The following is a 20,500-nucleotide window of genomic DNA, read 5'->3' as shown; positions in this document are numbered from 1 at the left end:
GTGCTCAAAAAGGGTAGTTATTATTTCCCTATATAATAAAAGCCTAATATGCTAAGTGTCTGGTCGACTGGTCGGCCGTTCAACCAATCAAAGCATAATATGCTAATGATATGCTAAAGCCACTCAACCACTTGTTGTGACATGCATTGACCACTGGGGGGCAGACACTCCAACTGGTAGGTTAGCTTGCTGCTGGGGTCCGGCTGATTGGGACTGAGTGAGACGGGCCAGACATGCCCTGGAGCCCTCCTGTGGTCCCTTCCCAGCTGGCCAACCTTTTGCATCTCTCCCCAGCCCCAATTATGCACTGGTGGGGTCCCTCAGCCTGGTCTGCGCCCCCTCACAATCTGGGACCTCTTGGGGGATGTTGGAGAGCTGATTTCGGTCTGATCCTGCAGGCCAGGCCGAGGGACCCCACTGGTGCATGAATTTGTGCACCGGGCCTCTAGTTACTATAAATAAGCAACTGTCTTACTATGCATGGCAACTATCCTATATAATAAAAGGGTAATATGCAAATTGACCTTAACAGTGGAACAACCAGAATGACCACTCGACCAGTCACTATGAGGTGCACTGACCACCTTTCAGTCCCTTTCCCCGATGGCAAACGGGGAACTGGGGTGGGTGGTGGCGGGGGGGCGGGGCCTGTGAGCGGGTGGAACAGTCGACCTCTCGGTTCCTCCCCCCAGCCAGCAGGCTCTGATCACCTCATGGCGAATGGGGACTCAGGGGTGAGTGGCGGGGGCAGGGGGAATGAGGCCGGCTGCAGGCAGCTGGGAAAATGGCCCTGATCACAGGCCAGGCCTAGGGACTGTACCCACGCATGAATTTCCTGCGCCGGGCATCTAGTCTTTTTATAAAACAATTTATTCCCATCAAAAGGTCCATGAGTACCAGGCCTTGCTGTGGTCAGCCCTTCTCCTGCTGGTGTTCCACAACTGTTATCATCCTTCAATCAGCCACTACATGCAGGTGTGAGTTTGGATGAAGCAGGTAGTGTTTGTAACAACTTGTCTAAGACTTTCACACCCAGTATTGGAACATGGCTCCCTAAGTGTGGCTAACTGAGCTCGCAGGTGGGCTGTCAAACAGTAGAGCTACCTCCTTTACCAACCAGCTCCACAAGGGCCCCCCTCAAAGTAGAGTCAACACACTGGTGTGAGCAATGACTCACTGTCAACATATCACTCAGGACTCCGCACCACATTGGGGTACAGGGCCAGCAGCACTGGATTGGGAGTTGGGGGACTAGGTTCCAATTGTGGCTCTGTGTGACCCAGCAAAGGCCACTCAACCTCTCTGTGCCTAAGTTTCCTCACCTACAGGATCAGGCACATCAGCCACATTCAACTCTCCTAAGCTGCGGGATTCTACTGCATGTTGGTTTGCCCTTAAATTCCACATAATGAGTGCAGGGGGGAGGGCGAGGTCAGTCAGGGGGCAGTGAGTCCTCTGAAACACAACCTATGATCCAACACTGACTTCAGTGCTAGCACTGACCTGCTCAGGCTCCCATCCCATGTCTAGGCAGGGCCTGTAACAATGTTATCACTTTTTAAAACATATGCCTAAACTAGTTCCTACTGCAGACAATTGGCAGGTGCCCAGTCAATAGATTATTCCACCAGACAGTTTAATGCATTGGCCATTGGTCAAAAATGAGGTCACCGCAATCCTATGAGCTATAACTGGAAAGGCCGCATGAGAAACAATCGTCTGTTTTAGCAAATAGGCATCCACATTCCCATACCCCTCGATTTGCCTTGCTTGGCGTCGGGTACAGAAGCAAAGGGAGGTTTTGTTCGAGGTCAAGTTGGTTTTGCTCTTTGACTCATCTGCTGTGTGTGTCTGTCCATGCATGTTTCACATCAGCAAATCCCTGACCAGCTTCCAGCTGACCTGCAGGAATTTCTGGCCAACATCACCAGATCCCTGCTCTTCCTTGCAAACCTGCTGTTGGAAAGAATGGGTCAGGAGACTCCTGTCCCAGCCATCTGGACACACATGCTCAGTGGAGAAGTGGAGCTGTGTAATACAAAGCACATGTGCTTTTCTTTAAAAAAAAAAAAGGAAAGAAAAAGGTTCTAAGGGACACAGAGCTGTTATTTCAAGAGGCTGTGGCATCATTCCCAGACAAAACTATCCTTGCTGACCTGCTGCAGGTAAGACCTGACTGATTTTACCAGTGATTCGTCCACACTCTTTCGTCCACTATCTAATGCCTCCCTACACATCTCCATGCCTTGCAAACAGAAAATCCAGGAGGAAACCTTTCAAAGCCATATTTTCTTCTCGGCTGCAACCCTTCCTTCCTTCCTTCTTCCCAAGACAGTCTGAACTTGCAACCTGCCCCCGCCCTGGGCCAGCCCTCCACACAGGCATTGTGGTTTCCCTGCCAGCTGCAGCCTGTGCAGACAGAATACCTGAGCCCCATGCCAAAACAGGAAGGTTGGCGCCTCTCTGAAGGGCAGCCTGGGTGGTATCCATCTCCCAGGCGACGGAGATAAGAAATGAAGGGGCTGGGGCTTTCCACCCCTCCGGTTACGTTCCAGAGTCTTTCCCTTGTACTTTCTTCAACCTGTTTGATTCATTCTTCATTCATTCACTCAACAAACATCTCCAGCACTTACAGATAGAAAGAAAGACTGGAGCTGGAGACACACAGGGGACTGAGATATGTCCCTGTCACTAGGACCCTTGTGTTGTGCTGACAGGCCCCTTGGAGGGCAACCCTGGCACCTTGGACTCCCCCAGAGCCCCCAGTGGAACCACCTCTCTGCAATGCCAGCCCCTGATCCCACCAGCCAGGTCCCTGAGATCATGTCATGACAAAGCCAGTGGCGGGTCTGAGTAGGGGACGGGCGGTCGATCATCCAGCCCCAGGCCCATCTCCCGAGTCTCCCCTCTCCCTTAGCACATGCAAGGGCTTCCAGACTCAGGCCCACTTTCTGGCCCCAAGAGCATGTCACTGGCAGGCTGGCCATGAACTCTGATCTAGTGAATGAATAAACTTTTCAAATTTTCACTAAATCATCAATGCTGCTCACTTCTGGACCCTCCAAAAGTCTGCTCAGTAACAGCCTACAAGGAAACTTTAATTAGACAATACCTAACTCAGACCCATATTGGCAAAATCTGCTTTACAAAGAGGGGTTGGGGCAGTGATGAGGGCCCCAGTCTGAGTCAGAAACCCCCACACAATAGTTCATTCCAAAGGCTCCACCAGGGGTAGAGGTGGAGGGAAAAAGGGAAAGAGATCAGAGGAGGAAACCAGAAAATAGGGAGGGGAAGGGAGTCAGAAAGGAGTGGGGAGAGAGAGAAAGGAGACAGGCAAAGTCTAAAAGAGCTTGAAATGCTCCTCGCTGCTTCCCTTCCCTTTTATGCGGCTGCAAATTCCCTTTTATGGGTCTGCTGCCCCAACCAGGGCCCTGTAGTCCTTCTACATTTCTGAAGTCACACTGCTTCCCAAGCAACCACCTCAGAAAGGGGCAGGAATTCTCACCCATCCCGGGGCCAAGCTGCCGAGGCCAGCAATGTGGAAGGCTGACGGCTGAGCAGCCTGGCTCCCCTCCGCAGGGTCCGTAAAAGGGACCCCCTGTGCACAGGCCACCTCTCTGCTCTCCTGGGACGGGGTGGTACCCGAGGACCCAGCAGCAAGCGTCAGGCTGCGCAGAGAGTGACCCCTATCCTGACGACGCCCTGCCTGCCTTGGGACTTGAATTGGCCCCTGTCCACTGAGCTTGTCTGCGGCCACCATTGCTGATGGCGTTAGAAAGCCGTGTTTTAGACACTCGGCACCTGGTTCTGGCTCCTGACCTCCCTAGCGCCCACCAGGCAGGAGAGGGCCCAGCAGAGACCCGCGGGTTCTCCCGTTGATCCGCAGGAGCAGAGCAGTAAGGCTGCTCGGTGGAGGAGGACTCCACCGCCGTCCCCCAAGGGCCTGCCGGGGCCAGATGTGCCTGAAGCACCAGGGAATAGTGCTCTGGACTCACATCTGGCTGAGCCACTTCCTGCGCAATCCCAGGAAAGTAGCATAAGCTTCCAGTTCCACTTGCTTGTCTGTAAAATGGGAATAATCTCCCCACCTGTACCCCAGGGTAAGATAGACTAACACCTGTAAGGTGCCGGACACAGAGTTGGAGTCATCACTGCTTCTCCACGTACGTCCATGCGCAGGAAGAAGCAGGTTTTGTGGTGCGTGGCCTCAGCTGGGACTGGTTGAGTGGAAAAGCAGGGGAGGAGGAGCCAGTCCTGACCTTCAGGAGTCACTGGAGAGCTCCAGCCCCTGCCCTGAGCTGCCTGGCGCTGCCAGCCTGCACGGGAGGCACTTGGCATCACCAGGCCTGGTTCCTACTCTGCTGAGCCTGTCAGCGTGGAGCAGAGGCCTAGGTGAGCGGGGCCTGCAAAGGATCTCACCCGCTGCCTGAGGACAGGCCAGCAGGCCCGCCCAGGGGCTGACTGCCGTGGGCTGGGAGGGACCCGGGATTCTGGTGCCTCTAAGGTGCAGAGCCCCAACGACAGGCTGGGAGGAGAGGCTGGGGCTCCCAGTAAAGTGCTCATCAGCTGCTCCAAGAAGACACTGCTCCCCTCTGCTGGACCAGGAGGGGCTGGGTACCGAGGCCTGGGCGCCCAGAAGTTACTCCACCTCTGGCCACCATTCCTGCATCTGTGAGATGGAGAAAACGACCTGTCCCCTCCTTGACAGGGCCATGTGACAGGGTCACTTGAGAGGGTGTGTGTGGAAGCCCTGCTATCTGGTACCACCTGCTCCACACTCATAAGTAAAAGGCAAATGCTGGGACGCCACAAAGCAGTGCACACAGGAGCCGTGTTTCCTCGGAGCACCTCCTCGGGCAGAGAGGAGAGGCTGAGCAAACTGCCCTGGGACAAGGCTGGGTTCTGAGCGGCCAGAAAACAAACAGCCAGAATCAGGACTCCACACAGAGGCCGTCCCGGGCACTGCAGGCCTCCGGGCAGACCTGGCCTCTACCACAGGGGAGAGGGAGTGCGCAAGGAAGGTTCCAGAAGAGGCCTGGCTGGGAAGGTGGTGCTACTTCCTGGCAGTGGCAGCTGGGTGCCATCTTCACCTCAGGAGGAGAACAGGGCTCCAGGGAAGGGGGGCCAGCAGACAGATGTTCCAGAGTCGGGGTGTCTGCAGTCGAGCCATCTTTACCTGCTGGTGCAGAGAGGCTGCGGTGGGACCCCATCTCTCACTCAGAGTGTCCCCTCCTGCACAGACATTCCCACAGCCCCTGCATTTCAGGCGCCGTGTGCGCCAGGAAGACCCCAGCCCTGCCCTCAGCATCCACAGGGGCAGCCACCTACACATCGCAGACAAAGCGTTTGTCCGGATGGAACGGGGCACAGATCGTTGGGGAGGTCTTGGGGTGCCTTCTTGGGTTAGAATATTCCTCTTGAGCTCACCCACTTTGTATATTTGGGATTTTGTCAGAGTGGCTGTCTCGTTTTCGTTTTTCTAAAATACAGAACAGTGAAAAATGCCCCTCCCGGTGAATTAAATCCCATGTTAGTAAACGCGGCTCTGTCGGCCATTAAATCGGCACACTCTCCAGGAACACTTTCAGCCCCTCCTGGCCTCTTCCCCACCCACACTGCTCATGGCCTCACCTCCAGCCCTGACCGCGCCTCGGAGCTCTGGGCCAGCACGTCCAGCTGCCTACTGGTCATCTCCACTTGGGCTTTGCTCACACTCCCATATTCCTCCCGGGTCCCAGTGCGTGACGCCACCAGACAGCAGCCTCCTGTGGGCCCTGCCTCTTCCCTCCGCCTCGTCCCTGCATCCCATCCCGCGTCTCCACCTCTCTCTGATCCCCCGTCCTGCCCATCCTCAGAGGCACTGCATCAACACTGCTTTCCTGGATTTCCACAACAGCCTCTCAAATAAGCCTCCTGCCCCCAGTCTTCACCCCTGTCTCAAGCCACTGATTTTCCATGCTGTGGGCAGAGCAAGTTTTCTAAAATATAAAACTGATGTCACACCTTCCACTGCCCCGAAGACAGAGCCCAAGCCCCTCCGTGTGGCAGACAAGGCCTCCCGGGAGCTGGCTCTGCCTGCTCCTCCCGCGCAGGCGCCCTCAGTGGCCCAAGCACAGCATGCACTGCCCTCGCTGCAGGACAGACTTCCTTCTCCCCTGGCTAAGCCCTGTGTTCCCTTAACACCCGCTCAGAGGCAGCCTCCTCGGGAGGCTCAGGCTGGGTTCAGAGCCCCCCTGGGAGCCCTTAGGTGCCCTGTAGAATCCCTATCATCGTCCTAGACACCACTTAGCAACTGTCTACTTGCCTGGGTCTCCCGTGACACGGCGCCATTAAAATGAATGAAATGGCACGGCATGTCATAACATAGATAAATCTCAAAAACATGTTGGGTGAGAAAAGCAAATTGTAAATTAACTCATCCATCCACCATCCCAGTGTTTCTCAAAGGGCGCCGTTTAACCTGTTCTCGGACCATGCAGCATAACGCAATGTATGTAAAAATTTCAAACCCTACACAATAGTAGAGCCCAACGGTGGCCATCTATATCTGCTACAAAAATAAGAGCACAGCAGCCTCAGGACAGTAGCCGCCTGGGGGAGAAGAGAAGGTGGATGAAAGCTTAAATTGTGTCAGTAATGCCATATTTGTTTTATTTTTTAGTGATCTGAGGCAAAACTGGCAAAATATTACCCATTAAAACTGGGGGGGGGGGGTAGATGAGTACCTGTTATATTATTTCCTGTGTATTTGAAATATTTCATCAGTACCTTTTTAAAACTTTTAATGAGGAGCCAGAGAATCACCCGCCCTCAGTAATGTCCCTGGGGCTGGAGCACCTCCACGGGCCTGGCTGCCACACAGAGGTAGCAGGGATGCAAACTGGAGATGTAGATATTTTTATCCTCATTTTCACTGATGAGAAAGCTGAGGCCCAGAACATCTAACCTGGCTCAAGACCACAGAGGAGCCTGGGTTTCAGTCCATGTCTGCATGTGACATTCCCACTCACCATTTCTTCTATGAGTGAGAACAGGGTAGACGGGGTGTGGGGAAAAGAATTCCAGAAATAGAAGCCAAGCTGCATTTATAGGCATTTATAGGCCAGCGAGTACAAAAGGGAAGAAGAAGAGGGTTCAGAAAGTTGTGAAACTGGAAATATAACCAAAGGAGTAATGTAGGGATCGACCATGAAGCTTACTGAATGAAAACCTATTGCATTTGGATTTTGTCTTACACACACTATTTTAAGAGAAGTAATCTGGCTTTGGTGTATAGGAGGGTTGGTTGTCCATAGGAGAATGGTGGAGTCAACCGAAGGGAAGACCCTGGAAGGATAAATTTAGTTTGGGACACCATCTAGGTGGCCCACATAAGAAATGAAATCTGGCCTGGCTGGCGTGGCTCAGTGGTTGAGCATCAACCTATGAACCAGGAGGTCACAGTTCAATCCCCAGTCAGAGCACATGCCCGGGTTGTGGCCTTGATCCCCTGTAGTGCATGCAGGAGGCAGTTGATCAATGATTTTCTCTCGTCATTGATGTTCTATTTTTCTCTCCCTCTCCCTTCCTCTCTGAAATCAATCCTATATAATAAAAGCCTAATATGTTAAGTGTCTGACAGTTTGACCATTCAACCAGTCGCTATGATGCACACTGATCACCAGGGGGCAGATGCTCCAACCGGTAGGTTAGCTTGCTGCTAGGATCCGGCCAATCAGAACTGAGTGAGATGGGCCGGACAGGCCCTGGGCCCTCCCATGGTCCCTCCCTGGCCAGCCAACTTCCTGCAGTCCCTCACGGCCACCCTGATCAGCCCGATTAGGACTGAGCTAGAAGGGCCAGACACGCCCTGGAGCCTTCCCACGGTCCCTTCCCAGCCCCAATCATGCACTGGTGGGGTTCCTCGGCCTGGCCTGCACCCTCTGCAATCCAGGACCCCTTAGGGGATGTTGGAGAGCCGGTTTCAGCCAAATCCCCGCAGGCCAAGCCGAAGAACCCCACTGGTGCATGAATCTGTGCACCGGGCCTCTAGTAAAAATATATTTTTAAAAAAGCAATGACATCTGCTGATCTAAGATGAGAGCTGCAAGATTGAAAGAATAGGAGGGTTTAACTAGACAAAGAAATAAAAGTTAACTCCAAGCTCTCCAGGCTTGCCAAAATGCTATGGACATTCAGAAGATAAGTTAATTATTTGCTTATTCGTGTGTTTTTTCGGGGGGAGGGCAGGGTGTTGGGAACAGTGAGGAGGAGAAGGTAAATAAAAGGAAGGAGGAAGACATTGATTTCAGCTTTGCTTGGTTTTAATTCAAGATGATTCTCAGATATCCAATAGGAGCTGGTGGCATGGGAGTTCAGTTCAAGAAAGCTGGTCAGCCCTAGCTGGTTTGCCTTAATGGATAGAGCGTCAGCCTGGGGACTGAATGGTCCTGGGTTTTATTCCAGTCAAGGGCACATGCCCCGGTTGCAGGCTTGATACCCAGTAGGGGGCATGCAGGAGTCAGCCAATCAATGATTCTCATCATTGATGTTTCTATCTCTCTCTCCCTCTCCCTTCCTCTCTGAAATCAATAAAAATATATTTTTAAAAAAGAAAAGAAAAAAGAAAGCTGGTGAGGCCCTAGCTGGTTTGGCTCAGTGTTAGACTGCGGACTGGAAGGTCCCAGGCTTGATTCCGGTCAAGGGTACATGGTTGGGTTGTGGGCTTGATCCTCAGTAGGGGGCATGCAGGAGGCAGCCGATCAATGATACTCTCTCATCATTGACGTTTCTCTCTCTCTCTCTCTCTCTCTCTCTCTCTCTCCCTTCCTCTCTAAAATCAATAAATATGTATTTTTTTTAAAAAGAAAGCTGGTGAAGCTGAGGAGAGCACCCAGCAGCAGTGTGTGGGAGCAGCCGTGTGGGGGAGCAGCCGTGTGGGGGAGCAGCCGTGTGGGGGAGCAATAGTGTGCGGGAAGGCAGCTCTGAGGAAGGAGCCAGAGAAGAGCATCGGCAACAGATGGCTGAGCCTGCGGTCCCCCTGCACACATGAGGGGACAGGAGGACTAAGAAGAGAGCCAAGACAGTGCTGGGTCCTAGAAGAAACAGGAAGAGACTGTTTCAAATCCGCATGGGATTGCTATGGAATGAGTATTTGTGTCTCCCTAACATTCACACATTGAAACCTAATCCAATGCAATGGTATTAGGAGGTGGGCCTTTGGGAGGTGGATTAGGTCATGAGGGTGGAGCCTTCTTGAAGTGGGTGAGTGCCTTAAACATGAGGCCCCAAAGAGATGCCTCCCCCTTCTGCCCTGGGAGGACAGCTGTCTGGGAAGGAAGAAGGGGACCTCATTAGACACCAAACCCCCCAGTGCCTTGGTCTTGTACTTCCAGCCTTCAGAACGGTGAGAAATACATCTGTCATTTATCAGCCACGCAGCCTGTGGTACTTCATTAGAGCAGCCTGAATGGACTGCAAAATGGGCAACTGTGCCAAAGGGGTCAGGAATATAAATGAGCAAAGGTTCTAGATTTGGAGAGCAAGGGGTCAGTGGGACCTTGGGTAGAGCAACCTCAGCAGGGAGCGGTCAGGCATGTGTGACCCACTCCTTAGGGAGCCCATAAGCAGTGGCCTTGGCCTTCTTACAGCCCATCACAAGACCCCTCTTAGAATATATTTTTTTAAAAAGAAAATAAAGTGAACAAGCTAGTTTTCACTGAGCAGAACCAGCTGCTACCGGCCGAACTCAGCACGAGTGAAGCTGTGTCTGGCCCTGCGCTCACGGTCCACTGAGCTCCGGGCTGCGGCCGAGCAGCCAGGCACAGCGGAGGGTGCAGTGTGGGCTCTGGAGTGGAGGGTGCTGCAGAGCCATGCTCGGCAACAGCCTTCCTACATAACCAGGAAGTTAAGCTTGGAGATACACAATTCCATTCTGAAACGCAGCACATAGAATTAAAATGTGCCACATGCCACCTTATTTTCTAAAATATATTTTCTCTATATTTGCCTGACTTCTATGGCAATAAAATCATTTTGGCATGACACTCGGCTTACATAAATGAAAATATAATCTCCCCAAAATGACATTTTAGAAGCTTGAAGCCGAACAAATGCTGGAGAGCGCCTTGTTTAAGTTAAGCTGTCATGCTATTTAGCTTTCCCCGGTGATGGAGCGCCCTGTCTCCGCAGAGCCTCGCACAATGATGCTTATTTTGGAAGAGACCGGACAGGAGGTGGGGAAAGGAAGAGGGCTGAGCTGCCTGCCTGCAGGCTATCGGGGAGTGAGGAAATGGAGGCAGGGAGTAAGACCCACTGTGATGGGAAGTTTGGAGATGAAATGAGAGATATGATGTAGTGACTTGAGCAAGGGAAGGAGGTCGCAGGTGAAAAACATAAGACTACACGAAAGTCCGCACCCTGGCTGTGCAACCCTCAGCCCCCTCCCACCTCCACCTGCCCCCAGAACTATGGCTGCCAGGCGAGCCCCTGGCGGGGGATTGGGGAATCCTCTGCAGAACACAACAGCCCAGTTTGCCACAGGATCACCCCCAGCGACGCCCTCCAGCCACAGCGGCCGCCCCTCTGCACAGAACGTCCCATCAGCCTCTCGGTGCCTCCTCACTGACAATGAATGCATGACCAGGGACTGTCAGACACATGAAGAAGGTTTGCAGGAATTAACACAGAAAACAAAACCAGATAACAGAAACAAAGGAACCTAGAAAAAAATAGACCATATAAAGAGCAGAGGGAAATGTTAAAAGAAAATAAACCCCCTATAATGTACAGCCTGAAAGAGTCAAAAGAAGCTATTATACCCATGAAGTGAAATCAGGATGTGATTTTAAAATTAATACTCGGACAGCAACAAAGAGCTCTTGGAAATTATTGATCGCCAAAACAAAAACATTCACCAAAAAGGCTATAAGTTGAGGAACTCGCCCATAAAATAGGGAAGGGGAAAAGAGATAAACTATAGGAGTGAGAAGATTAGAACAAATAATAACAGGAAGTTCAGATCAGGAGCTCCAACATCCAATTAGTCAGAATTCAAGAAAATAATACAAAATTTAAAACCCTAGAAAACAAAGGAGAAGCAATTGTCAAAGGAATAATTGAAAATTCAAGATTAAAAGTGCCCAGGCCAGTGAATAAAAATTTCCATTATGAAATTTTAGAACCTCAAGGGTAAAGGAAAGATCGTAGCACTTTGAGAAGAAAGAGCTACCCATCAAAAGCAGAAATCAGAATAGGGCCACACCGCTGGGTGCCAGTGAACGCTGGAAGGTAGAGCAACAATGACTTCAAAATTCTAAGGGAAGCCTATTTTCAGCCTAGACTTTTATCTCTGACCATTCACATGCGAAAATGGAAAAGTGACATTTTCCATGACAGACAGAAGAGGATGGTTTGGCATCCAGACGATCGGGACCAGCAGCTGGGAGCAGAGAAGGCACGTCCCCGCACCGGAGCTGTGATCCAGGCTGGAGAGGGTGCATCCAGGAGGACGGTGAACAGGAGTCTCCAAGACAAGACATAACATAAGGAGCTGGAAAAAAATGCCTATAAGTAGAAAGCTCAATAAAGAATTTCTTTAAAATAATGGCAAAAACCTAGAAAATAAAGCAAACAGCCCAGCCAGAGCGGCTCAGTGGTTGAATGCCAACTGAATGAACCAGGAGGTCATAGTTTGATTCCTGGTCAGAGCATATGCCCACGTTGCAGGCTCGATCGCCAGTGTGTAAGAGGCAGCCGATCGATGATTCTCTCTCATCATTGATGTTTCTATTTCTCTTTCCCTCTCCCTTCCTCTCTGAAATCAATAAAAATATATTTTTTAAAAAAGAAAAGAAAGCAAACAAACAAACAAAAATAGACTGTAGTGAGTTGAATAGTGGCCCCAAGACATATGTCTGCATCCTAACCATGAGAAGCGGTGGATATGACCTCATTTACAGATGTAATTAAGTTAAGGATTTTGAGATGAGATCATCCTGGATTATCCTAGTTCAGTGATGGCGAACCTATGACACCTGTGTCAGAGGTGACACGCGAACTCATTTTTTTGGTTGATTTTTCTTTGTTAAATGGCATTTAAATATATAAAATAAATATCAAAAATACAAATCTTTGTTTTACTATGATTGCAAATGTCAAAAAATTTCTATATGTGACATGGCACCAGAGTTAAGTTAGGGTTTTTCAAAATGCTGACACGCCGAGCTCAAAAGGTTCGCCATCACTGTAGTTGTACCTATTCCCAATGGTAAGTTGTCCTTAGAAGATACACAGGAGGAGAGACAAGAGGAGGAGAAGGCCATGTGAAGACAGAGGCAGGGATTGGAGAGATGTGGCCACAAGCCAAGGAATGTGTGGAGCCACCAGACGCCGGAAGAGGCTAGGAAGGGTCCTCTGCTCGAGCCCGTGGAGGGAGTGAAGACCTGCCTACACCTTGATCGCAGAATTCTGGGCTCCAGGACTGTGAGGGAATACATTCCTGTTGCTTGAAGCCCCCAAGTTTATGGTTACTTGTTAAGGCAGCCCTGGGAAACTAACATATGGAGTAAGCTTAATTTCAGGAAAAGCTGAAAGGTATACAAAATGATAGCAGAGTACACAATCTACCTCAAAATTGAACATTTTTATGTATGTGTATTATTTTAATTACATATAAAAATTAACTTTAAAAGAATAAATGACAGGAAAAATTTTTCAACATATATGACAAACATTGTCTAGTGTTAATAAAAACTAAATCAGTATTTGTTTTATGTTAAATCAAATCATTAAAAAGTAAGACAACACAAAAGAAAAATTATAGCCTGGCTGGCGTGGCTCAGTGGTTGAGCATCAGCCTATGAACCAGGAGGTTACGGTTTGATTCTGGGTCAGGGCACATACCCAGGTTTCAAGGGGGAGGGTAGGGGTGCAGGAGGCAGCCCATCAGTGATTCTCATCATTGATATTTCTATCTCTGTGGTACAGCTATATAATGGAATATGGCAATGGCTTATCTCTACAGGGTGGTGCAAGGCCAGGAGTACTAATTAATTGAAGGAAAAGTAGAAGTAAAATATATTAGCCACCCATAATCTCAGCAGAAAGACAATCGCTGTTAACACATAGGTATAGTTCCTTCCAGTCTTTCTTCCAGTCTTTTTTCAAATGTCTATGTATACTGGTATATCGTTTTTTTTAAGGAGTTGAAGTCATTCTGCTAAATCCATTCAGAAGGTTTATGATCTAGTTTTAGTTTGGATTTTTTTACCCGCAAAGAAAGTATCTCCATATAAAACATCGGTGATACCAAAAACAGATTATAGAGGGGCCAGTTGCTATGGGAATGATTGAAAATAAATTTCATTTCACACTGCACCCTGCTAAAGTACTGACCAGAAGGAAGAAGAAATATTTGGAGTAACTTAGACAAGCAGCCAAGAAAAGTTCAAATCAAGAAGAAGGAAAATACATCAGTCTAGTGAGGTTTCAAAGAGGCCAGAGCATCTCCCTGCAATTTAACTAATTACCTCCTTCCAGCAACCATACAGATGGAGGGGGAAGCACCCAGGAATCAGATAAGATTCTCGCTCTTTCACGGACAGTTTGATGGCCAAGCGGCAGCAGATCTCCCTCAGGATGTGGCTTGTCTCTACACAGGAGTGCAAGGCCAGGAAAAACAACCGCCCCTTCCCTCCCCTGGCGATGCTCCAAATACTGAGCAAACTGCCAGGCCAGGCTCCGTTTGGACACTGCATTGGCCCTCGGCCTTGGAGTGGGTCTTGGGGCCCCTCTGTATGTGCTGAGTCATGGGGACTCTGGAGGCCCTGGGGGAGGGACGAGGATGCCAGGTAGGGGCACTCAGGGAGCTCCAGGCAGTGACTATTTTCCAAAAGAAGAATTTTAATGTATGAAGAGGTGATACGGCCAGAACAGTGCGTCGCACCAACTAAACTCTGACCTTTATTCAACCAACATTTTTATGAACGACAAGCCTGTATAGAATACACGTCAGGAGCAGCCTGAGGGGGGAAAGCAGAGCTGCTATCATAAAAAGACAGCCGGTAGTATGAAGACAGGCCCCGCTTCCCACTCAGGGGATGGCTCAGCTTTAGAACCCCATAGATCTGGTTCATTCCCAGCTCTGCCATGCATTACCATCTTATCTAATAAAGATGGGATATGCAAATTGACCGCCGTGCCATAACGGTCAAGATGGTTGCGCCCACAGCAGAGGCAGGGATTCTGTAACACAAGATGGCTGCGCCCACAGTGGAGGCCGAGTTCCCGTAATGAGCCTTAACAAGCAATCAGCAGGGACCCGAGGCTGCGTGGTGCTGGGCCAGGACAGGGGACCTGAGGCTGCACCCCCCTCCTGGTGGGGCTTGACAGGGGACCTCAGGCCACGCCTCCCACCCTGGCACTGGGCCAGAGGACCTGAGGCCACACCCCCCGCCTGGTGGGGCTTGACAGGGGACCTCAGGCCATGCCTCCTGCCCTGATGCAGGGCCAGGGGACCTGAGGCCGCAACCCCACCTAGCGGGGTTTGACAGGGGTGGGGCTGGCCAGGTCTGGATCTAGCCCAAATGGGGGTGGGGGGGTGGGGGGCATGGCCGGCCGGGTCTGGGTCTCGTGTGATTTCGAGGCACACATGGGTGGGCGGGGACTTGCCTCTGGTTCCCATGGCGTGTCCCAGACTCTGACAAGAGGGAGATTTTCATATACATTTTACTAATTTTCTTTCATCTCTGACACTTCTATTATAGAGAAAGGGCAAATAGCAACATTAAAATATTTCCTCTAATTAATTCCCTTTTAATGTGCACAAATTTCGTGCACCAGGTCACTAGTGAATTTTATCATCTCTGAGCTCTGACTTCCTCATCTGTAAAATGGGTATAACTGTTCCCTCATGAGGTTGTGGGAAGAATTACATTTGAGATGCTAACAAAAGGCCTGGCACATAACTGCTCAGTCAATTGCAGCTGCCATCACCACCACCATTGGAGGCGATTGTGCTGTGGACCAGTTTTTCTTTTTCTCTTTCTTTCCCTTTTCCTTTTTTAACACAGCTGGTGGCCCTATCTCCCTTTCCTGTTCATATTCCAATGCAGGTACCTAGTCACTACTACCATATACAGACAGCGTCCCCAGAGTGTGAACTATCAGGCAGTTAACCCTCTCTGCTGCATCCTGGGAAGAGCTTTGCACTCTGGACAAAAAGACTTTTGCTGCCAAACCAACTCAAATCACAACATTACAAAGTTATGGACAGTCGGGGTAAGACCTTCTCACTCAAAGCATAAGGGTTGAGGATTAGAGTTGCCAACCTGAGGAAACCCAGGTTAGAGCAGTGATCCATTGATTTTCAGTACCTGACACCATTTCAGAGTATTCCTGCCTGTTTATTTTCTGTCTTTAAACTTAGTTAATAGATTTGTATATTTACTTTGAAAAAAATTTTAAGAAACAAAATTATAGATAATCAAACCTATATCTGCCTCCATCTCCCAAAAATGACAATTAACATTTTTATGTTTGCATCAAGTCCCTTTAAATAATTTTTTAAGTATGACAGATTAAAAAAAAAGTTAGTCCATTTTCTTCCCTATGTCCAGCTCTATTTCTTGCCCACTCCCTTAATCACCATTATGAATTTGATGTTTATCTATCCAGCTCAATGTTATCGTCTTACCTAAATTTTCTGGTTTCTTATAATAGAAAGAAAATAAAAAGAAACATGGAAAATGTTCTAAGTGAAAATGCCTATGTGAGGAGGGCCTTTCTGAAGCTACACTAAGTGTAGCCTCTGCACCAAGACATACCTACTCACCTGCCCGGAACAGCATACACTGGTAGGTAGAGCATAGGGGGGGTGAACTTCAAGAAAGCAGTGCAGATGCTGTAAGGCCAGCGTCTAACCTCCCAAGCTTACCTGGGTCCAGGTGTGTGAAAGAGCCCACCACGAAGTCCAGGGTGGACACGGCCAGCAGCAGCAGCAGCAGCAGCTGCAGGCGGATGATCCATTTGACACCTGCTAGGTTAATGCCCAGCAAGGCCAGAAGCACCGCAACTGAAATGCCTCGCACGGCCCAGATGTTCCTGAGGCTCAGCAAATCTGAGATGGATTCAGCGAAGCCGGTGATGTACATGGCACCTGCAACACACTGACAGGCAGTTCTAGGTAGGAAGAGTCAGCTGGAGAGGGAAGCATCCGGAGCCACGGGCCAGCGCTGCCCGGCCCTAAGGAGCCGCTCACTCCGTCAGCATGGGACATGGGATCCAGCACGGAGCTGAACGAGCCCTCCCACCCAGGAACCCTGCCTCAGCCCCATTTCTTCCCATCACCTCTCTACCATCATCCAGAGGGGAGGATGAATACCCACCCAAGCCTAGAGCAGAGGTCGGCAAACTCATTAGTCAACAGAGCCAAATATCAACAGTACAACGACTGAAATTTCTTTTGAGAGCCAAATTTTTTAAACTTAAACTATATAGGTAGGTACATTGTTATTAACTTAATTAGGGTACTCCTAAGCTGGCCTTTGCTAAAAACGTCCTCAATCTGAGGGGTACCCCCACTTCTTCTAAAGCCACTTCTTCAAAATAGACTCGCCCAGGCCGAAAACCGACTTCTGCGCATGGGCCACGAAGTCTCAATCGCATTGTACGTGCGCGCCCGCACGTGGTATTTTGTGGAAGAGCCACACTCAAGGGGCCAAAGAGCCGCATGTGGCTCGCGAGCCGTGGTTTGCTGACCACTGGCCTAGAGCTAGCGGATGGCCAGTGCGAACTCACATGAACAGATCAGGGGAAGCGGGTGGGATTCTGGGCCCAGAGTCTTTGGGTTTCTCTGTCTGAGTTATTCAGGAACTAATCAGAGACCAAAAACACACAGTGGGTGCCATCTCAGAGCCTGGGAGGGCACAGAAGCAAACCCCAGTTTTTTCTCCATTTCTTTGTAGTCACTATTATTTTTAAAAAGTATCTAAAACTTGGAAATAAGAAAAAACGTAAGCCGCACATCTTTTCAATGTCACATCGAATAAAGGCTACCCAAGGACCACCTCGGTGAATGTATTTAGTTCTACTCACTGTTTGCTATTGATTAAATATATTAAATGTCCCAGAATTAGTGGTTACATGTTAACGTATAGATTTTTTCCCCCACCAGAGATGCAAATAACTTCTGCCCAGTGGGACAGATAACCCAAAAGATTAGGGTTTGCTGTTCTGTAAGACACTAATCCGTCTTGTGTCTAACCCAGCAATCTTACCCTTACATTTATTTATGAAGTTGCCTAACTGTTAATTTATGGACTTGGTCTGTATCTATCTAGGACCCATACCTAGCATCTCAACTGCTCTTTAGCATCTTACTGGCTCCTCCATTAACTGAGTTAGATAAAATCTTTCATACATGTTTACTTTATATTTTCCTGAGTCATGATTTTACCTTTTAAAAAAGATTTAAAACACGATCTTAAGTAAATATTTGAAAATAACACCGGCCTCACTTTCCATAATTCCTCAGCCTCCTTTTCTCGTCAGCTTCATCCCTCACAAGCCCCCAGGCGGCGGGTCACCACAGCTCTGCTCAGCTGATCTCAGAGGGAACGCATTCTACTCGGGCCTCCATTGGGTTCCTCCTCTTCCACGAAGCCTTTTACGTACCCCCTTTTTCTGAATAAATATGATGCTGACTACCGGTGCCATGCAGTTAATTCTCTGGCCATATTCTGTTATTTAGTGCATATAAGTTTTCTCCTCTGCCACCACCAAGAATGCAAACATCTTAAAAAACAAATATGCTGATTGCACCTCTTAAAACCCCCTGCATTTGCTAAGTACGTTGCAAGCATTCAATAAACACTTTGTAATATGTTTACTTTATGAAAAGTACCTTGGAAAGCAGGAGCCGTTAATACAATTTCTGCATGTGAGGGGAGCTCACAGAGGCCCCGCTGTTCACTGAGATTGGTTCACTAGATGTACCAACGTTGTCAGTCTTCCCCAAATTTATATTAGGCATTTCCATTTATATTTGGGTAAAGTGGGAGGGAGCCCATTTGGGTAAAGGGGGAGGGAGCCCAGTAAATGTGGGGGAAATGCAATCATCTCTGAGAGGGAGACAGATGAAATGTGATGATAGATAGATAGATAGATAGATAGATAGATAGATATAGATCTTTGTTTCCTGCATTCACCTCAGAACTCAAACTTACTCTTGACTAAATACCAAGAGTGTGATGAGGATAATGGTGCTAGTTCATCAGTATTTGGGCAGGTCAACAGGACTCTTCATGGTCAGTTGTGTCAGAGATTTAAAAACAATTGATAACAATGTGGTCATGATGATCATCTGTGTGGGCATCTCTTTCCCGGGCATCTGTTGTCTCTGACATACAGAGGAGGACGCCCCAACTTGAACGTGACCATTTGCATCTGGAGCTTCCAAACCTAGTGCTTCCTGTTCCAGCTGGAGAACAACATGTGCTCACAGGAAGTAGCCACGCAGTAAACACTGCCCTCTCACAGGTTCGCACCTAAAATCACTGTGTAGCCCCAAGAGGCCAGTAACAGAAAAAAGAAAAAGCTCTTGAGGATGCGTGAGAGAGCATGGTGGTTAGGAGCACAGACCATGGAGCCAGACTATCTAAGGCCAAATCTTGGGACTTCATAAAAGGAAATATGAAATTAATGAAACAGAGGGGAAATAACAAAAAAAAGGACACAGTGAACATACGCTGATCTTTTAAAAGATGAATAAAAACAAGAATGAGAAAAGGAATAAACCTACTCTTACAGAAGAGAGTTTAAAAATGAAGGCAAGGTGCCCTGGCCAGTGGCTCAGTTGGTTGGAGCATCGTCCCCACGCACGGAAAGGTTGCCGGTTCAATTCCCAGTCAGAGCACATACACAGGTTGTAGGTTGGGTCCCCAGTTCTTACAAGAGGCAACTGATCAATGTTTCTCACATCAGTGTTTCACTCTCTTTCCTTCTCCCTTTCTCTTTCTCTAAAATCAATTTAAAATATTTAAAAAATATATTTTATTGATTTTTTTTTTACAGAGAGGAAGGGAGAGGGATAGAGAGTTAGAAACATTGATCAGCTGCCTCCTGCACACCCCCCACTGGGGATGTGCCCCCAACCAAGGTACATGCCTTGACCAGAATCGAACCTGGGACCTTTTAGTCCACAGGCTGATGCTCTATCCACTGAGCCAAACCAGTTAGGGCTAAAATATTTTTTAAAAAAGAACGAAGACAATATGAACATGCCAGGCATGATGGTACATTCACATTATGCAATACTAAGTCACTAGTTTAAAAGCACAGACTCAACATGGCCTGGTGGGATGTCCATGACTTAGTAAGTAAGAAATACAGGCAGGGAACAGGGCATGAAATCTGTCCGCATTTCCATAAAAGCATCAGTACTTCAAAAGTCCATCCACGTGTGTAGATGAGCAGGGGGAAGGTGCTCTGCCAGGACACGAGGCGGTCACATGGCTACCTCGGGAGTGTGAGGGGAAACTCATGTGTTCTTTACTTTATCTCCACTGTGTTAACTGGTTACAAGGAATATAATTCTGTAATTTTTAAAATAATTTTACGAAGGAAAAATAAAAACAAACATATAAGAGCACTGTTCTGTTTATGCAACAACTACATCTGGGTACATACAACAGTGCATCCACGTGGAGAACAGCAGCCCAGGACCCAGGTTCCCTGTACCCAGCTCCCGCCAGCAAAACCCAGGCTGGCCTGAGCTCCGCCTCCCCCAAGAGGGGAGTGGACAGGGACCACTAGCCCCTCCCCAGAGCGATCCAGCCACCCCGAGGCAGTGCACCTTCCAACCATGACGACTCCTCTTCGTTGGAAAACATCCCGTTGGTTTGTTTAATGGATAAACACCCCCGAGTTTATCATATTTTTAAAGTATTTTTATCTCCTCTTAAAGTTTATCATCACAGGCATTCCTTCTCCCTGTTCCTTCTCCACAGAGAAACTTCTAGCCCTCTGGCACAGGAATCAGGGGGTGCCACCTCCCATTTTAAAGGGAGAGAGTGACCTACTTTCAGGGTGTAAGACTCCCTTCCAATGTATTTTGTTTAGAAAAACTGTACCTCCACAATCACAGACATTTTCTTGTCTTTGAGAACCGACCTAGAGGACCAGGGCTGCCCCTCCACAGGCCTCCCCTTCCGACACAAAATCCCTGGTTCAAGCTTCGCGTTGGCTGACCCTATGGGCCCACAGTGAAAACCTCAGGCTTTTGTCAGGTCTTCTCTCGTACTCCCTGCTTTCGCACGGGGTCCAGCACAGAGCATGGGAGTCACTAACAGAAGCTTTTAGACATAACGGTACAGGCTGAAGCTGGACATTTTGGGTGTGGGGTAAGCAGCCCCAAAGAAGCCCCCAGGTCCACAAAGGTGAGTGGGGCAGGGAGTGAGGAGGGGCTTCCGTTCACCGTCTCATCCATGGCCAAGGGGTCTGGTCCACACAGCAGGCCTGCCAT

General features: G+C 49.0%; 1 protein-coding gene across 1 annotated transcript in view; it reads right to left on the bottom strand.

Annotated features, from left to right (window-relative positions):
• Nucleotides 1–20,500, bottom strand: part of SLC12A8 (solute carrier family 12 member 8) — a 120,882-nt gene that overhangs the window by 81,221 nt on the left and 19,161 nt on the right. Inside the window, exon 4 of the mRNA XM_023757298.1 lies at nt 15,914–16,145. Coding sequence (XP_023613066.1) covers nt 15,914–16,145 — 232 coding nt within the window. The remainder of the gene's footprint in view (nt 1–15,913; nt 16,146–20,500) is intronic.

The sequence above is a fragment of the Myotis lucifugus genome, unplaced genomic scaffold (genome assembly GCF_000147115.1).
Source record: "Myotis lucifugus unplaced genomic scaffold, Myoluc2.0 scaffold_105, whole genome shotgun sequence".
Taxonomy (NCBI): Eukaryota; Metazoa; Chordata; class Mammalia; order Chiroptera; family Vespertilionidae; genus Myotis; species Myotis lucifugus.
The sequence above is the reverse complement of the archived record's forward strand: the minus strand, read 5'-3'. Positions and strand labels throughout refer to the sequence as shown.